Below are 16629 nucleotides of genomic sequence, written 5' to 3' on the forward strand. Positions count from 1 at the left end.
TAGTGTTTCTTTCCTCCCGGCCAGGCTAAACGCAGGTCTCCCGGTGTGAGATAAGAGTGCGCTGCCACCCGCCACCGGAGTTCAGAGGAGAGCGTGGGACCACCCACGGTTTTTGTTTCGGTTCGGTGGTTTCTTGCGAACATGCGTGGACGCGGAGGCAGCGGCGTGCCGGGCAGGGCAAGCCCCTGTGCCGGCTGTGCCCGGCTCGGCAGGCGTCAGGATGGAGAGGCAGAGGTGTCTGGCACCCGTTGTCAAATGCCTTTACCAGCAAAGTGGGGAGACCTCGCTGTGCTGCGGTGCGAGAGCCAAGCTCGAACCCTGGGCAACGGCGTCTCAGCCCGGGTATCAGTGAAGGGAAGGGGATTTCTCACCCCGCTTTAACCCCAGTTGAGGCTGGGGTGAGTCAATGTGTGTTTGTTTCTCCTTCAGAGCCCCTCTCCCACCACCCTTGGGAAAGCAGAGCATAGAGGCGCTTTCTTACCAGGCCTGCTGACCGCTGGACCTTGGCTGGGTGCTGCTCCGCAGGTGAGCTGGCACAAGGGCACCATGTCAGGGAGAGAAGAGGAGGGGATGCAGGACCCACGCCACGGGGCTTGGAAACAGCCACCCATCGCACGGGAGCGTGGCTGGCTGGTTTGCTTAATGTTGTAGCCCGGGTCGGCAGCGCACACCGCTGTCTCTCTGAGCTGGGGACTCTTTAATCCCTTCTCGTGAAAGACCTGAGGTCGCCTTTTATCTGCTCCCTCTTAAAGGGCAGACATTACCCCATGCTTTCCCAACCTCAGCCGAGACCCAGTGTATCGTTTGTATTACCTATACAGAAAAATATTTACAAAGCTAGGAAGGATAGAGTTATCTCGCAGCCAGAAACAACATGAGTGTATATTAAAGATAAAGCAAACTGAGTAAGACAATCCCTTAGGATATCAAGTACTAAAATAATTGTGCAAGCCTGGAAACTTGCTGTTTGATTTAGCAAAAAGAGGGGGAAAGATCTATATTAAGTAATAAAACAGCACTTGTTTGAAACTGTACATTGTTTTTAATAAAATCTCTTCTTAAGGGGATAAAAGGAGAAGCTTATGCACAGTATAAACATTCAACCACTATGCCACTTACTTAGATTTTCTTGCCTTGAAAATAAAAGTTGTGTGTTTGATCTTGCAAGTATTATTCACATAAGCAGTTGCATTGTAATCTCTTAATATGACTTGTAAGAGTAAGGATTGGGAGACGGGGCCTGTGTTTTGTCTCTGCTCTTCTACACGGTAATTGTTGTAGATGTGTAAATACGTAGCTAAGACACAAGTTTTCAAACTGCGTATACAAATCCTCCAGTCTTGTAAGAATTTAATGTGCTGGGAGTAGTCTTGAATCTCTTCAGGACTGAAGCCTTGAAGGGCACTGCTCACAGACCACAAAACACGAAAGTCTGTGAACAGGGATGAGGCAGGAGCCCTAATTCCACTAGCGTTTGTGTCAGATCTTACAATAAGAAGATCACTTAAAGCAGTGACTTCTAAACCGGTGGTGGAGACCTAGGCCAAGTCTCCCCAGCCCCGAGTGGCACTGCGAAATGGACAGAATTAGAATTCCTCCAATATTTGTCCTATTTGTATGGTATTTTGTGCTTCTTAGGGTCTGCAAGCGAGCTGTGACTGGAAGCTTGGGAACCACTACTGCCACACAAAAAATTGTCGAGGGGAGACTCGCAAAGGGAAAAGAAATGCAGTGATAGCAACTTCTTGTTTTGCTGCTGTTGTTTTTTAATAATAACTGGTGGTTTGTACCATATGACAAGAAATTTGCTGATCCAAAATATCTTACTAACCAGTGCTTCCTGTGCTGTGAAGCCAAAGAGTTGTCAACAAAAACAGTAGCTGATAAATTTACTTTTGATTTTAAACATGATCTTACAATGTACTGTACTCCGGTGGTGGATGAGAAAAACATTTCTGTCCCTAGGGCTCAGTGCCTCACCTTTTAATAATGTTTCTGAATCCATGCTTGCAAAACTTCATTTTAAGCTCTTGTTAATTATTTACAACATGATTTGCTTTATCTTATTCTTCTGATGTGCACACTGGCTCATTTTTGTTGCCTGAGTTTTTGGAATGCAGCATGTTCCCTTCTAATAACAATAGTGCAACTTACTTGGAGCTTTGCATCTTACTGCTTTATAAATATTAACTAAATAATCCCCAGCACAAACACAGAAGCGGGTAAATGGGTTCGTTCCCTGTTTATACGTTGGGATACTTGAACACAAGCAAGACAGACCCTCTCCGAGACCACGGGCAGGAGAGGTCAGAGCCAGAAGGGAAAATACAGATTTCCTACCGCCAGGTCTCTTTGTGCTTGCCGAGGCTGGGTTTGACAGCGTGACGTTAGGCACTTCCAGCTAACACGTTCTGTCGTAACGCTCACAAGTGTGACGAGGCTTCAGTGCACGCAAAGGTCAGGTCAGCGGTGGGATATTTCCGCACATAGCTAAAATGCTCTCCTTCTCCCTGATCCCCCCAGTCCCTTAGTTGTAGCTGTTGCTAGAGATTTGCAGCCCTTGTTTTTTGGCGGCGGCAGCATCTGCTGCCGCTGGCAGAGCTCCTGCGTGTTTGCCCTCATCTGGCACTTTCCTCACTTTGCCCTTGCTACAGTTCTGGCTAAGCTGGTCAAGTTAATCCTATCCTATGTCACCCACTTAGCGTTTTGTCTTGTCTGCACTTGACTCGTGGAGCATGTTCATTAAAATTTGTCAGCTAAACCACACCGATGTCACGTCGTCAGTGCTTTCAGTCAGACAAAGCCAGTGTTTTCCTTCCACCTCTCTGTCCGTATCCCACTGTCCCCTTATCCATCTTCTCTGCTCACATGCATACGGAAACACAGGAGGTATGCAGAGAGCTACTAACTCATATTTTGATTCTGGTTTACCAGTAATGGCCCTTTTGGTTTGGTTTTTTTTTTCCTTTTTATTGTTTAAACTTCCTAAACCTTTGTTTATAGCTTTACAATTTTCCCCCTGGATTTTCTTGGTAGCACAAAATATGAGCAAGAATACACATACAAAAAAACCGCTGTGCTTTGTCTTGCAGCAGCAGCAGCAACAACAGCAGCAGCAGCAGCAACAGCAGCAGCAACCAGGTCCCAGACTACCCCCAAGGCAACCGACAGTAGCATCACCAGCTGAATCTGAGGATGAGAATCGTCAGAAACCCCGACCGCGAACAAAGATTTCTGTTGAAGCCCTAGGGATCCTACAGAGCTTCATACAAGACGTAGGCCTGTATCCAGATGAAGAAGCAATCCAGACTCTCTCTGCTCAGCTTGACCTGCCCAAGTACACCATTATCAAGTTCTTTCAGAACCAGCGATATTATCTCAAGCACCATGGGAAGCTGAAGGACAATTCTGGTTTGGAGGTGGATGTTGCAGAGTACAAGGAGGAAGAGTTGCTCAAGGATTTAGAAGACAGCATCCAAGACAAAAATGCAAACACGCTTTTTTCAGTTAAACTAGAAGAAGAGTTGTCAGTAGAAGGGAACACAGAGATTAATGCTGAATTGAAAGACTGATCTAAAAGTATTATTTTCTTTCAACAGTGCCACTGGTATTTACTAATGAAATGAAAATTCCATCTTGCGTTCTGTCAAAAACCTTTATTATTCATTGTTTGGCCAATGAATCTTCCAAAACTTGCACAAAAGTTGAAAAAAGGATAATGCCGACTGCACTAGATGTTTTACTCTGTTTTACAAACTGCTTCACAGCAACAGATGAAGCGTTGAGGATTGTTTGATATTAATTTGTGTTCACTGGGTACACTGTGAGTGTACCCAATAAGCATGATACCGGTGATTTTGATTCTGGAGCCTTCAGACAAGCATTACAACTTTTGTGATTTACTGTTTTTCGTTTCTGTTTTGTTCTTGTTTTTTAATTATTACTGTAGCACTCCACACTTGATCTTTGGAAACTCACGTTTATTTAAAAAAATAAAATAAAAAGAGTTTGTTACTCTTGTTCTATTGTATGTTACAAAAGAACTATAGACTGTGGAATGCAGTTTAAAGATAACATATGCCAACAAATGCCTTGTATTATATGGCACTGCCGTAATTCAGATTTGTTTTCTTTTGGAAATAAAGGTCACTGTATTTTTTTTTCCATTCTCATTGTTACATGGTTTTAAAGAAAATGAAAAAGAAAATGTGAAACACAATTTAGTCCTCATTATTTATTTGTAGATCCTGCAGCATCATGTTGTAATTAATTTTTTTGGAAGTTTCCGTTAAATGTAATATTGCTTCTCTTGTTATCATACTGATTTTTTTTTCCTATTTATAAATGTATTTTGATGGGCAGTAAAACAAAGTGTCTTAAAAGTTTTAAATAGAGAAAATGTGCTTTACACAGTTGCCTATAAAAAGTGCTCTATGTTATCCAAGCAATTCATACTATAAGCTTCACTCTTATTGTTGTATGCAATTTTTACTATCATGCAAATAAGCTTAGGTAAATAAAACTAATAGATCACCTTAGAAACTTATGCAATTAATGTGAAAATAATTGATGTTTGCAATGTGTCTTCCTTTGGTTTACAATCAATTTTAAAGCTACAGCTGTATAAATTTTCTGTATAAAGGTGTATTTCTTTTTTATGAGTTTATTGCTATGAAAACACCAGTTATTTTGTTACAGCTGGCTGTTTTTATAAGTGTATCACAATTTTCTTTATGCAGAAATGTTCTGACTAGGAGTGGTTATTGACTGTAACTACACAATTAAAATTGTTTGTATGGTATGATATGGCAGGATTTGTCTGCGTATGTGTATATCTGGGAGGAAGAACTTGTTCTTAGTGCACATTGTACCTTCTTGCCACCACTTTGAAGATGACATTTCAATTGTTCTCCTTTAAAATCACAGGCAGATTTTTTTAACAACCTTCTTGAAATTTGAATTTAGATAACATACTTCAGAAGGAAACACAGTTTGGTTATGAAAATCATAACCTGTCTTTTCTTGGTTTAAAAACTTGCCTGCCCAACAGAGATAGCAGGATATTATTGAGTCAAAAGGCTATCAGGCATAAACATATTTACAGTTCCTGGCAGTAATGCACTTATAATGGATACAGCTGGTTTTATTTTACACTAGAATTATGCTAACACTATTCCTTGCACTAATGTATAAACATTAAAAAAAACATTAATAGACACAAAGTAAATAGAAAAGATGGGATTTGCACGTAGCAGTCCCCTTCTAAGCAAGATTATTTTTAATGATCACTAATAAGGTTCTTGATCAAGCCACAGTAATTGGTGAGCTCTGAATTTATGGAAGCCTGATGTCTAGGCTGGAGAGAAATCTGCAGCTGAAAGCTGTGAAGTACACACCGTTGTTCACTTTTCCTAGGAGAGAAACAACTTACACCCGGTGCGATTCGGGATTTGAATTCAGCATGGCTCTTCTAAAACGACTAAAAGTTTGCGAAACTCAGGATGAGTTTCAAAGGCACAAATGACTCTTAGGTTCCAGTGCATTTCTCCTTTTAGCTCCATTAAGTTCTTTAGGAGGATACATAGGAGGCAACAAAGCAGGCTTTCATTCCACACGTTTAAAACTGCTGCAGGTTGCCCAGGTCCTCTGTCGCAGCGCCCTTGGGGTTCATTGAGCAGCTCCCCACTGTGGCACCGCTTGGCTGCTGCCAGGTCTCTGCTGGGGCTGCACCGTGATTTGGGCTTGGGATCCAGTCCAGTTAAAAGAAAAGAGCCTGAGTACAACTGTGGGAGGGAAATGAGCCTTGAGGGACACAGATGTGTAATTTGGCGATTGCAGTCCAAGGGAAGGGCAGTCAGACTGTGCCCTCGGCTGAGGGACTTCTAGTAGCTATAGAGCTATTGATAGCCCCAAGCTATGCTCGTTGCAAAAGGGCAAAACCTAAGCCTAGTCCAGGGAAGTCACTGCTGGATTTCTTCACTTCCTTCACGTGGGATCATTGCTTTGTACAGCTGCACAGCTGCTTGGAGCTAGGACACATCCCTGCTCACAGCCGTGGGACGGGATGAAATGTAGCCCAGGCAATGCAAGCTGATTTGGTGTGCGGGACAATACCACTGGCACCCTCGGGCTGGCTGAAATGCCAAGGCACCATTGCAATAGGGCTGCCTAAGAAAAATAATACACTTTTGAAGTAATATGCACGCATACACAGGGTAGAAGGGAAAATTAAGCAAGGACTTTCCTGGAATATACCTCTCTTCACACTAAAAGCTAATACATGCGGCACTACTAATACCAGAAACAGGCCAATAAGTCCAACACCCTATAAAAGCATAAGAAGAAATGTTTGTAAAATTATCTTTGCTATTTTGAAAGCAATTTCCTTTTCTTTTATCCTTTTAAGTTTTATGGGTGCTGAAGCAGAGGCCGTGTGTGGTTGCAGATGGTTATTATAGCTGTTTCTTTTCCATTATCTTCATTTTGCTTTCTGCTAGCCTAGCTAAGGTCATCTGCCAAGTAGTTCAGCCACTACAGTCACTTATCACCTGCACAGAAGTTTGAATTAGTGCATTTTTGTGTCTCAGTGGGTGGGTTGCAAGTACAGTCTTTTAACTTGGCCAGAGTGACCAAAAGCGTCTTTGTTAAATCCCTGGCAGCATTTTCAAAGGTGATATGGGTATGAAGAACCCAAACTTTATGTGGATGCAAGAGATCTATACTGTTAGGAGTTACGGTATTACAAGCTTATGCCAACTTGACTCATGGACTAGTTAGACTACCTAGAAAATTACCTTACGTCCTTTTCTGTCCCTTTTTCTCACCATCTGGTGTAATCCTACCAAAAGAAAAAAACCAAAACAAAATACAAACCCTTTCGATTTCTGCAAAGATTAAGAAATCAGACTGGATTTCTGTAACACAAATTGAGGCACTAAAACACTATTAATTGGGAAGTTGTTAGTAACTCACTGAGTAGGATTTCACGGAGAGTGTGTGAAAGAAGTATTTCATATATACTTAGGGAAGTATGGGGAGAGAACATTGCTTACTAGGGATAAAATTTAGGATGCAAAGAAAGCCAAATGCCTAAAAAAGAGGGATCTGGGTACTAGGTGGGGATAGAAGGGCTTAGTTTTTGCTAAAACTGAAGTTAAGTGTTTACTATGTTTTATAGTGTTTACCGTAAAAAGTGGAGTATTTTTACTCCCTGCTGATTCTCATCAATCTATATTTAACTGACAAGATTTCTATGTATACGCTACAGTCCTCAGTGTGTGGTTTTCAGGCCTGAAAGAAAACCAAAGAGGTCCCAGATTTCAAGATGTCCAAGGCCTGGGGACAGTCTCCAGTCCCAGTCACACATACAAAGGTTGGTTAATATGACAAAGATGCTCTACCCTACAATGCAGGATTTTAGATTTGTGTTTTATGTAGCTACTTTAAATTGGTCAGATGATGCAGAAAAAAATCTCCAGGTTTTAAAGTAAAATCCACTTAATTTATTGTTTAAGTTGCGAAGGAGCAGCAAACGGAGAAAGAAGGGAAGTTTTCCCCCAAACCAGTGATTCTGTTTCAGCGATTTACTGAGTCAGTACTTTGGTTGTACGCTGGGAAAGCACCAAACATTGCTACGTTCATTTGCCAAAGCAAATGCCCCATACATTAAGAGCAATATAAATTAGATACCACAGAAGATCTACTTGAGCATCAAGTATTAGCAATTCTGGTTAACTTATTGAACCTGTGCTTTGATGTCAGGTATATTGGAGAAACCGAAGGTATTTTGATTTTTACATAATGATTTATATTGTGCTTTGAATAACAGTCCCATGGCAAAGCACAGATATAAATATACTCCCAGGCCTTTTTTTGCTCACAGAAGTAATTTTAGCTTGGTCTCCTCACAGTGCCTTGCGTCCACAGTCTTTTACTACAACAAATGAGCTAATAATTCAAACTGCAATAAGTGATACTCCTTGGAGCAGGAGTAGCATTACTTGGCAGCGAGCTTGTTTGCTTTCAGGTTCATACAGGAGCCTTCCCGAGCACTCGGCTGCTGGCAGTCCTCCTGCTGTCCCATGCCACATTGTTCTGCGCTGACCTGGCCCAGGCACCCTTCCTGCTCTGGGTCATCTCGCCCAAATGTCATCTCTCCTGGTTACAGAATCACAGAATCACAGAATGGTAGGGGTTGGAAGGGACCTCTGTGGGTCATCTAGTCCAACTGCCCTGCCGAAGCAGGGTCACCTACAGCAGGCTGCACAGGACTGTGTCCAGGTGGGTCTTGAATATCTCCAGAGAAGGAGAGTCCACAACCTCCCTGGGCAGCCCGTTCCAGTGCTCTGTCACCCTCAGAGGGAAGAAATTCTTCCTCATGTTCAGACGGAACTTCCTGTGCCTCAGTTTGTGCCCATTGCCCCTTGTCTTGTCACTGGGCACCACTGAAAAGAGCTTGGCCCCATCCTCCTGACACCCACCCTTCAGATATTTATAAGCATTTATTAGGTCCCCTCGCAGCCTTCTCTTCTTCAGGCTGAACAAGCCCAGCTCCCTCAGCCTCTCCTCATAGGGGAGATGTTCCAGTCCCCTCATCATCCTTGTAGCCCTATTACGTGCCAGCACTCAGGTATATGTGCTACAGACTAATGTGAGGCAGCAAGGACTGGGTGTATCTGATGTCACCTACCCTTTATCATCACCATTCATGCTGTGAGCCCTGCAGAGTTGCAGGAATAGGCCACTTGCATTGGAAAGAGAGTGAGAACTGGAGCATATCCACCAGCAGGCAAGTAGTTTCTGAGCTGATGGGGTAGAGTGGGCAAGGGTACCTGCAGCCCAGAGAGGAGCAGGAGAAGGAGAGAGGAAGGTGCCAGAGAAAGATGGGAGCATCAATAAAGTCACAATAGCTACCCTTGCATGGAGAAACAGGCTCCTTTTGCAAGCTGTGCTACAGTGATACCCAGAAATACTTCAAGGTACTGCCAGGACTCCATAGAAAATGTTCCTGACCTGAAATCTACCATGGTCTCCAATTATTGGATTTGCCTTGGCAGGCAATATCTGGGATAACACAAAAGCCTCCTCAGCTGTTCGTGGCAAAAGACGTCCCCTAACAGTTCATCCTCTGGTACTGTCCCTGCATATAGGACATGCAGGATTCTTTTCATCAGCTACAAACTGACAGCTTCCATGGCAGATGCAGTTAGGACTCTCTTTCCAGATTACTTGCTTACCCACACAATATGCTAAAGCAACATCCAAGCTGTAAAACCTCTCATCTTCCTCGAGGATCACATCCAACCACAAGCAGCATATTTGCAGCCTCAGACCTACTTTTCTGAGCTGTCTTCTACAGCCCTGCTCGTCCTTGGACCAGAAGTGCCACAGGACTTAAAAAAAAAACCCAAATGTATTGTATGGCCCAGATGTTTATCGTAGTGCAAAAGAATAGAAAAAAACATTACCTCTGGGGGCACACAGAGCTGTATGAACACACACAGTTATGAAGTCTTGGGGCAAATAAGTTGCCCCAAGAGGCTTCAGAAACAGATTTCATACTGCTGTAGTCGTCTCAAAGCGTCAGTTGTAATGATATGGAGTTGTCTGGGTCAGAAAAACTCAGACAGTCCTGTTAACCTTGCAGGGCAGTCTCTCCCAGAACAGAATTTAAAGCAAAGAGGGCTTTGTCTTGTTGTTTAGATTATAAAATAAACAGCCTTTGCAGGACCAGCCTTACAGATGTTGTTACCCTTCCACATCCACATTAAAGCAGGACACCGTCCTGACAGCTAGCATCACTGCCCACAGCTGTGCATCCCTTCTTGCCTCATCTCAAAGGGGCTCCCCCCCATGCAACATACCCCAAAATGGCTTAACTCTTCTTTACTCTGCCCTCGTCAATCTAAACACGGCCCTTCATCCGCAGCCAATGTTTTTACCTGGGGAAAGCAATTGAGAACACAACTTACCTTAGAGCAAACCACATCAGGGAAAGGTAGACAAAGATGTACTTTCAAAAGTGTAGGGAAAGTGATTCTTTATCATTATCAACACGACAGCTTGGACTGAGAAATAAGTACAGGTGGTGGTGTTGGCTTGCCTTAGAAGGCAAAATGCTATATCCCCAGCCTAAGAAGGATTTAATATCAGCTGAGAGGCTGAAGGAGACAGAAAAGGAGGACAGGTGAGAAGAAATATCTAGACAAAAACTTATTGGGGGCAGTCATGCCTAGAGATGACTGGAGAATTGCAACACTTGCTTAAACGGAAGGAGATCCAAGTTAGCCACCAGGACAAACTACGTGAGGAGCACTTGTGGTTCACATACTGGATGTCCTGCAAAAATGCAGAAAGAGTGAACAGAGTAAAGGAGTTGTTTCAGAGGAAAGATTAAATAGAGAAGGCTTGCAAAAAGGTAGTGGCATCTTGCTTCTTCAGCAAATATCTGCAAAATCCTAAGCGGTGCATGGAACATGAAAGAAAATTCAGAATTTCTTGTAACACAGCTAGAGGCAATGTTTGAAATTATCAGCTAGCAGGATTAAACAAACAGAAAAAGAGAGCAGTTTTCCACACATTTGACTGCAGAACTCACTTCTATACACACCCCTTCATACCAAAAGCACAAGTGTTTAAAAAAAATTTCAAAGATTTAGTGAAAGCGGAGGGTTGATCTGACCTTCTCTTAAAGACGCCTAGGACAGCTTTCCACTCTGTAGTGCCGGACATGTGAAGATTGCACTACACTGTTTTTTCTGTGACCCAGTGATGGTATCCATGCTGACGGTGCCCAGCATCCAGCTAGGAACATGGTTGCTTTGAGATGTCTATAGTCGTAAGTGAGACAAATTGGAGTGGGCTGAAATTTGCACTGCATTCTTGGTCAGGTTTGTGTGCTTTATTCTCTATCTTGTTCATAACCAGACTTTAAAACAACTGATCTGAATAATTTACTTGAGGAGTAGCTCACCTCGTATTTGCAAAACATTCTCTCCCACACAAGCCAGCATAAGAATTTACACCCAATGCATTTGGTCATTGGTACCAGTGCAGTCACTATTCAAAACTATGCTCTAACATCAACAAGAGCTAAGTAAGGCTCCTTTGACCCCGTTCACCTACAAAACTGGGCCATTTTTTATCATGTGGTACCACCTTTATTTCAGCCTCCCTTGTGCACATCCCACTTTCATTCAGGTTTCGCTGACCTGTTCCTTTCTCTTCTTCAAAAGCCTACTGGAAAGGTTCACACTGGGGAAAGATAAGTAAGGGCTTCCAGGATGAGTGGAAAACAATTAGATGTATATATTTGCATCATCCCCCCATGAGACATTGCTCCCAAGCTTTTTAAGATGTATTACAGTCTGAACTGTAACTGGCTGGGAGAAGAATCACTGCAATGTACAAGTTTGGTCCCAGGTCTCCTCCAGTTATCTCTGGGCTGTCTGCAACACGCTCTTGGGAGCCATGAGCAGGGGGACGGTCACGGCAGCCAGGCATACCTCCGCAGGGCTCTGCATAGCACATGAGCACGACACCGCTTGCAAGCGTGCTGTTGGACAACAAAAGCACCGTGGGAAAGCAGATCAAAGCAATGTGATTGCATTTCACATTTGTTACAGCTCATTCCTGAAGCCAGGGTGAATAGCCTAATCCAATGTATCATTCCTGTGCAGGCAGACCCTCGGGCTGGCATCGTGTCCCGTGAAGCACTGCTCCAGCGTGCAGCATCTGCCACCGTCTGCCCTAGGGCTTGGCTTCAGATTGCCCTCCTCCTTTCCACCTCCTTTTGGGAGATGCTTTGCACAAACTTTGAAGGCCAAAACTCAGGCTGTTGCAGGCCCTTTGGGGCATTTACTCCCCTGCTGTTTCCTGCACTGCTTGATCTTTGATCCACACTCCTGACCTTTAAAGATCCAAAGGGGCAGATTTCCAGTGATTTAGCTTCAATTTCGCTTGCTCTTATTTTTGCAAATGTAAGTCTGTCTGCTTACCCATTGTGTCCCCTGTTTAATCAATACATCAGCTGTTGATTACAACCACTGCCAGACAACTAGTAGATGGGGCAATTATTCTCACAAGGACTTTTAAGTCCAGACTTTTAACCCACTGGGTCCAGCATGGAGCAGCTGCAAGAGCTCTGAGTAGCAGCTGCCCCTTTCCTACTGCAGCTGCTGAGCTGCTCTCCTGATGGTCTCTGGCTACTTTGCTAGGGCAAGAGGAAAAACTACTTTCTTTTCTAGAGATGACAGTACAGAAGCTTAACTCACTGCTGCTGCAAGAAAGGTGAAACGCCACAGCCAGCTCCCACCCAGTGTGGTCACAAGGTAGAGTAGCCTGGGGCAGCTCCGCCTTGCACCCAGCCAGCAAATGAGTAAGAGGCACAAGACCCAACAGGAAAGCTCTGCCTGCCTTAGACAGCTTGGTGTTAAAGAGGCATTGGGGCAGATATTCCTGCAACCCAAAGATACCTGGAGCAGTCTCAGGCTCAGGATCCTACAGCTCCTGGCTTCCAACTCCTCTGCTGAGCAAGGGTTAAACTTCACTGGCTGCCTTGGGGCATGGCTTCACCAAACCCATTGGAGTAATGTCAAGAAGAACACAAAGGAGCAAACAAGCCATATGTCATTAATAGTTCTTCTGCTAAGGAGGATCAAACCATCCAACACTAGCCTTCACCTTTTCCAAGACAAACTCACGGCCACTGGACTGTACCTCTTCACCTCACTTCCCAAGGGTAAGATTGTGTTTGGGAAAAAAGCGTGTGGCCAGCGCATTGGCTTAGCCACCTGAGCCCTCAGTTCTGCTGTGACCCTGCAAAGCTCACAGGCCACCAAGCAAAACTTGAAACAGCTTTGTGTTGCTCTGACTTATGGTAGGAATTGGTCTTATATTCACCTGCCACTGAGGGTGGGACTAAACAAATTTGATTTAAAGCCATGTTACCCCACACCTTTTTGGTTTTGCTGCAAGCATTGTTCACCATTATCATACCATCTGTATCACCATAGTTTAGGGCATGAAGTTGTATCTGCAAAGTGTTACCACTGCTAGTAAGAAGTTGTTTGCAACATGCAAGATGAACAGCTGTAACTGCAGTTTTCTGTCTGTCCATGTGGTCTTCCCAACATCAAGGAAATTCCCTCCTTCTGCTCATTTCTCCATCCTGGGCTCTGCCAGAGCCTGACTCATGTGATTCATTAAGGCAAAGCAAGATGGAAAGTGAATTCCTATCTGCACCCCTAAGTCCTTTCACAACACCCGAGTGTGAGGTATAGGGCTGGCTACAGGAGCAAGAAATTGTTTCAGAAGATTTGTGCTGTCTTCTCTCAAATATTCGTATCCAGTTGTGTCAGTTATATCAAGGCACTTTGCTGCTCTGTGGAGGAATCTCCTCCACGGGGCAGATAAGAGGGGTCCTTCAGTGCAGCCTTACCATCCGGTCCGCTGGGGCTCCGTAACAGCGTGTTAGTGGCCCACCAGTGAAGGTGTGCTAGGGCAACAGCACCACAGACAAGTAAGGAGCAGCACAGGGGAGAAAAAGTGAATGGAAAGGATTGTCTTCATACTGAAGAAAGGGAAGAAATAATAAAGAGAGGAGGGCAAAAAGGAAATAAAAGACAAATAGATGACTGAAATATATACTGACAGTGGTAAAAAGTCCCACCTCCCCATCTATACTCCTTTTATTTCAGTATTTCCTCCCATGTCTCACAAAAATTTGCCAGGTTTTCACTCAGCTGGTAGAAACCAAGCAGAAGCTATTTCATCCCCAGTGAAGGGAGTGTTTTAAACTTTGATGGACTCGGATTCTTCTAAGTCCTTTTTTATCATTATTCTTTCTTTTGGGCTCATAGGCATGATGTTTATCTCATCCACGCATGGGAAGAGGGGGAGGAATGGGTATCACAGAATCACAGAATCACAGAATAGTAGGGGTTGGAAGGGACCTCTGTGGGTAGGCTTGACTTGTGCTTACTGTTGGCAACAGTTGTTTAATTTTTTGCAACATGCACCCAAGTATCATGAGACTAAGTAAAACATAAATAAATATGCTCTTTGGAAACCCCATACATCTTTATGGCCTACGATACCTTCAAATCAGGGAAAAACACATGTTTGTTTGTTTGTTTTTTAAAAAAAGTCTTTGGTGGCAATGCTACCACCCATTGCTGTAAACAAGGTCAGGAGGCCAAAATTAGTCTGTCCTATTTTGCACAAAATAGTCAACAACTTAAGATGTTTTTGCAATAATCAGAAAATTATTGACCGGTGTCAACACCCCCTTTCTGATAAACTGTTGAAATGTTAATATTCTTGGCAAAATTGTTTTTGCTCTAATTACTGTATCCATCTGCTCTATAAGATTGATTATACTGTGAGAATGTTTGTTCTCTTGTCTCCTGCAATGATGGGCCTCTCCTTGGCGCAGAAATAGTCCTGCCTCATCTTTACACAAAGACGAATGTGCACAGAAATCAAACCAACACTCAGCCCCAATAAAGCTGAATAAAAATTCCTTGAAGGAGTTAATACAATAGGTATTAGCTGACTCTTGAGTGGACCATTCCTTGGAAAACTATTGCCCTGGTCCGGATGAAAATAGCTGGCCTTCATCCAGCACAGGATATCAGTGACCAGGAAGGCCACCAAAAAGCTGGAAGCCCGCAAATACTGGCATATCAGCAGTGTTACTGATTCAGCTGAGGAGAAGTTTGGCTAGTTGGCAAGGCCAGCCTCCCTCTGCACTAGCTCCTTGGCAAGGAGCAGCTGAGTTGTCCAAGAAGCGGAGAGTTTCCTGTCCTACCTTCCATCAGCACCTGCTAAAGCTAATGTTACCTGGATTGCACTGGTTATTTTTAGAGCCAACATATAATATATGTGCTATCTGTGGCATGTGCCAAAAAAGACTCAGTATAAAGTGATGTCTGGTATTAATCATTATTAAAGCTGATCAAAACAAAAAAAAAAAAAACCCATACATTTTGCTCTTAAAAAAATTTCAGTGGAAAAGCAATAGTTTTATTAGAAAAATTTTGTTTTCCCATGGCAAGTCTGGAAGAAATGCAAAATTGCATTTCATTTTGAACTGATATTTCAAAATACATGCGCAAAAAAAGTCATACAAATTGAAAAAAAAAAATCGTTTTCTTTGAGCAGTCTTGCACAGCAGCTGAACTTTTTTTTGGAAAATGATGCTTTTATCACACACACCAGGTCAAATTCATCAAAAGCATTTATTTCAGAAATACAATTTTCACATTAAAAAAAAAAAAGCGGCTATTCTTTTCCAGATACTGAACTGTGTAGTTGTGTCTAAAGCATTCAAAAGCCACTGAGACTTAGGCTGAGATTGCTTTCAGGTTTTTCATTTTAAAAAAGATTTAAAGTCTTTGTAAAAATCTTCCAAGTTCTCGACTCCATAGGGTGCACTCAATGCATATGCTTATCCTTGCCAAAGGAAGCTGAAAGGCTAGAAACTTCCAAAAAGGAAGAAGTACATTCTAGATCTTGAAGGGATGGCTTTTTCATGGTTTTAAATTCAGAACGTGAGTACATACAACTTTTCCTGAACTGTAATGCAGCCTAAAAAGCATCTGCTGGATATTCATTCACACCTTTGTGTCAACCCTTTATTTGTGCCAGCAGGGAGTATTAAGTTGTACTCAGTTAACACAGACTGCTTCCAATTCCTCAGCTAATGTATCATGCAGGAACATTTTCAGAAGAGCTTAAGAAAGAAGAGAGAGAAGCCTAACAAAATTATTGTTACTAGATTTATTGCAGATAGCGTGGGAGAATAAGGTTTTTAACAGAAATTCCTCCTCAGAAAAAGATTTTGTATGCTCACGTGCTTATTGCATTATTACATTACTTAGTGATTTTTTTTTTTTTTACACATGGAGAAACTTTCAGTGGGGAGAGGGTGACTGCAGTCTGGTGTCAGCATAATACATCTCTCTTGTCTTCTTCTGGGCTTATCTTCTCCTCCCATTTCTCGCAGCAGTTCCCAACCTTAAGAAGAGCCAGCACAACACCATAGTGCTGCTACCATTGCCCAGAGCAGGAGAAATGCCGGAGGGCTTTCTAAAGGAGAAATGTAGTAGAAGTTTCTGTAGACTTCTAGATTCAAATAGAGTTTCTCAGGCCTGGGCATCAAGCACCAAAGACATCCATTCTGCCAGCACTCCCACAAGGCCCTTTTATCCTTGTGTCTGGTGACCAGCATTCAAAGGACTTTCCACCTGGATAAGACAGAGTTGGGCTGTTGCCAAAGATAGGGAGTTACACGATCCCTTTCAAAATGAGCAAAGCTGTAGTTAGGTACCTGGGAGATGTAAGCCCCAGGTAACTTCTGCTGAAATCAGCAGGAATTTCCAATCAGATTTTGAGCTGACAACTACTTTTAAATTGTTTTTCAAAATATTTTTCAAACTGTTTTTCATCATACATTTGCTTAGTCATGCCAGCCCTAAAAGGCCAAGTAGGATTCTAGCAAACATCATGGGAAATGTATCATGGAAAGAAAGTGTCAACATTAAGATCTCTAAATCTCAGAAAGGAGAAGGACTGAAAGTTACAGTCTTTACCTAGGACAAATACAAATACCTCAGAAAAGGACACTGA

At 43.0% G+C, this 16629-nt stretch overlaps 1 protein-coding gene across 10 annotated transcripts in view; it reads left to right on the forward strand.

Moving 5' to 3' along the window:
* The window catches only part of SATB1 (SATB homeobox 1), a 93954-nt gene extending 89148 nt beyond the window's left edge, over positions 1 to 4806 (forward strand). For 6 of the 10 annotated variants that reach the window (XM_075419045.1, XM_075419041.1, XM_075419043.1 and 3 more), the window contains 2 exons: positions 430 to 525; positions 3093 to 4806. In XM_075419045.1, the coding sequence (XP_075275160.1) occupies positions 430 to 525; positions 3093 to 3572 (576 nt within the window). In that variant the 3' untranslated portion in view covers positions 3573 to 4806. The remainder of the gene's footprint in view (positions 1 to 429; positions 526 to 3092) is intronic. The other 4 variants (XM_075419048.1, XM_075419051.1, XM_075419046.1 and 1 more) reach the window with 3 other exon arrangements.
* The last annotated feature ends 11823 nt before the right edge of the window (positions 4807 to 16629 follow it).

The sequence above is a fragment of the Opisthocomus hoazin genome, chromosome 4, assembly GCF_030867145.1.
Source record: "Opisthocomus hoazin isolate bOpiHoa1 chromosome 4, bOpiHoa1.hap1, whole genome shotgun sequence".
In the NCBI taxonomy this organism is placed as follows: domain Eukaryota; kingdom Metazoa; phylum Chordata; class Aves; order Opisthocomiformes; family Opisthocomidae; genus Opisthocomus; species Opisthocomus hoazin.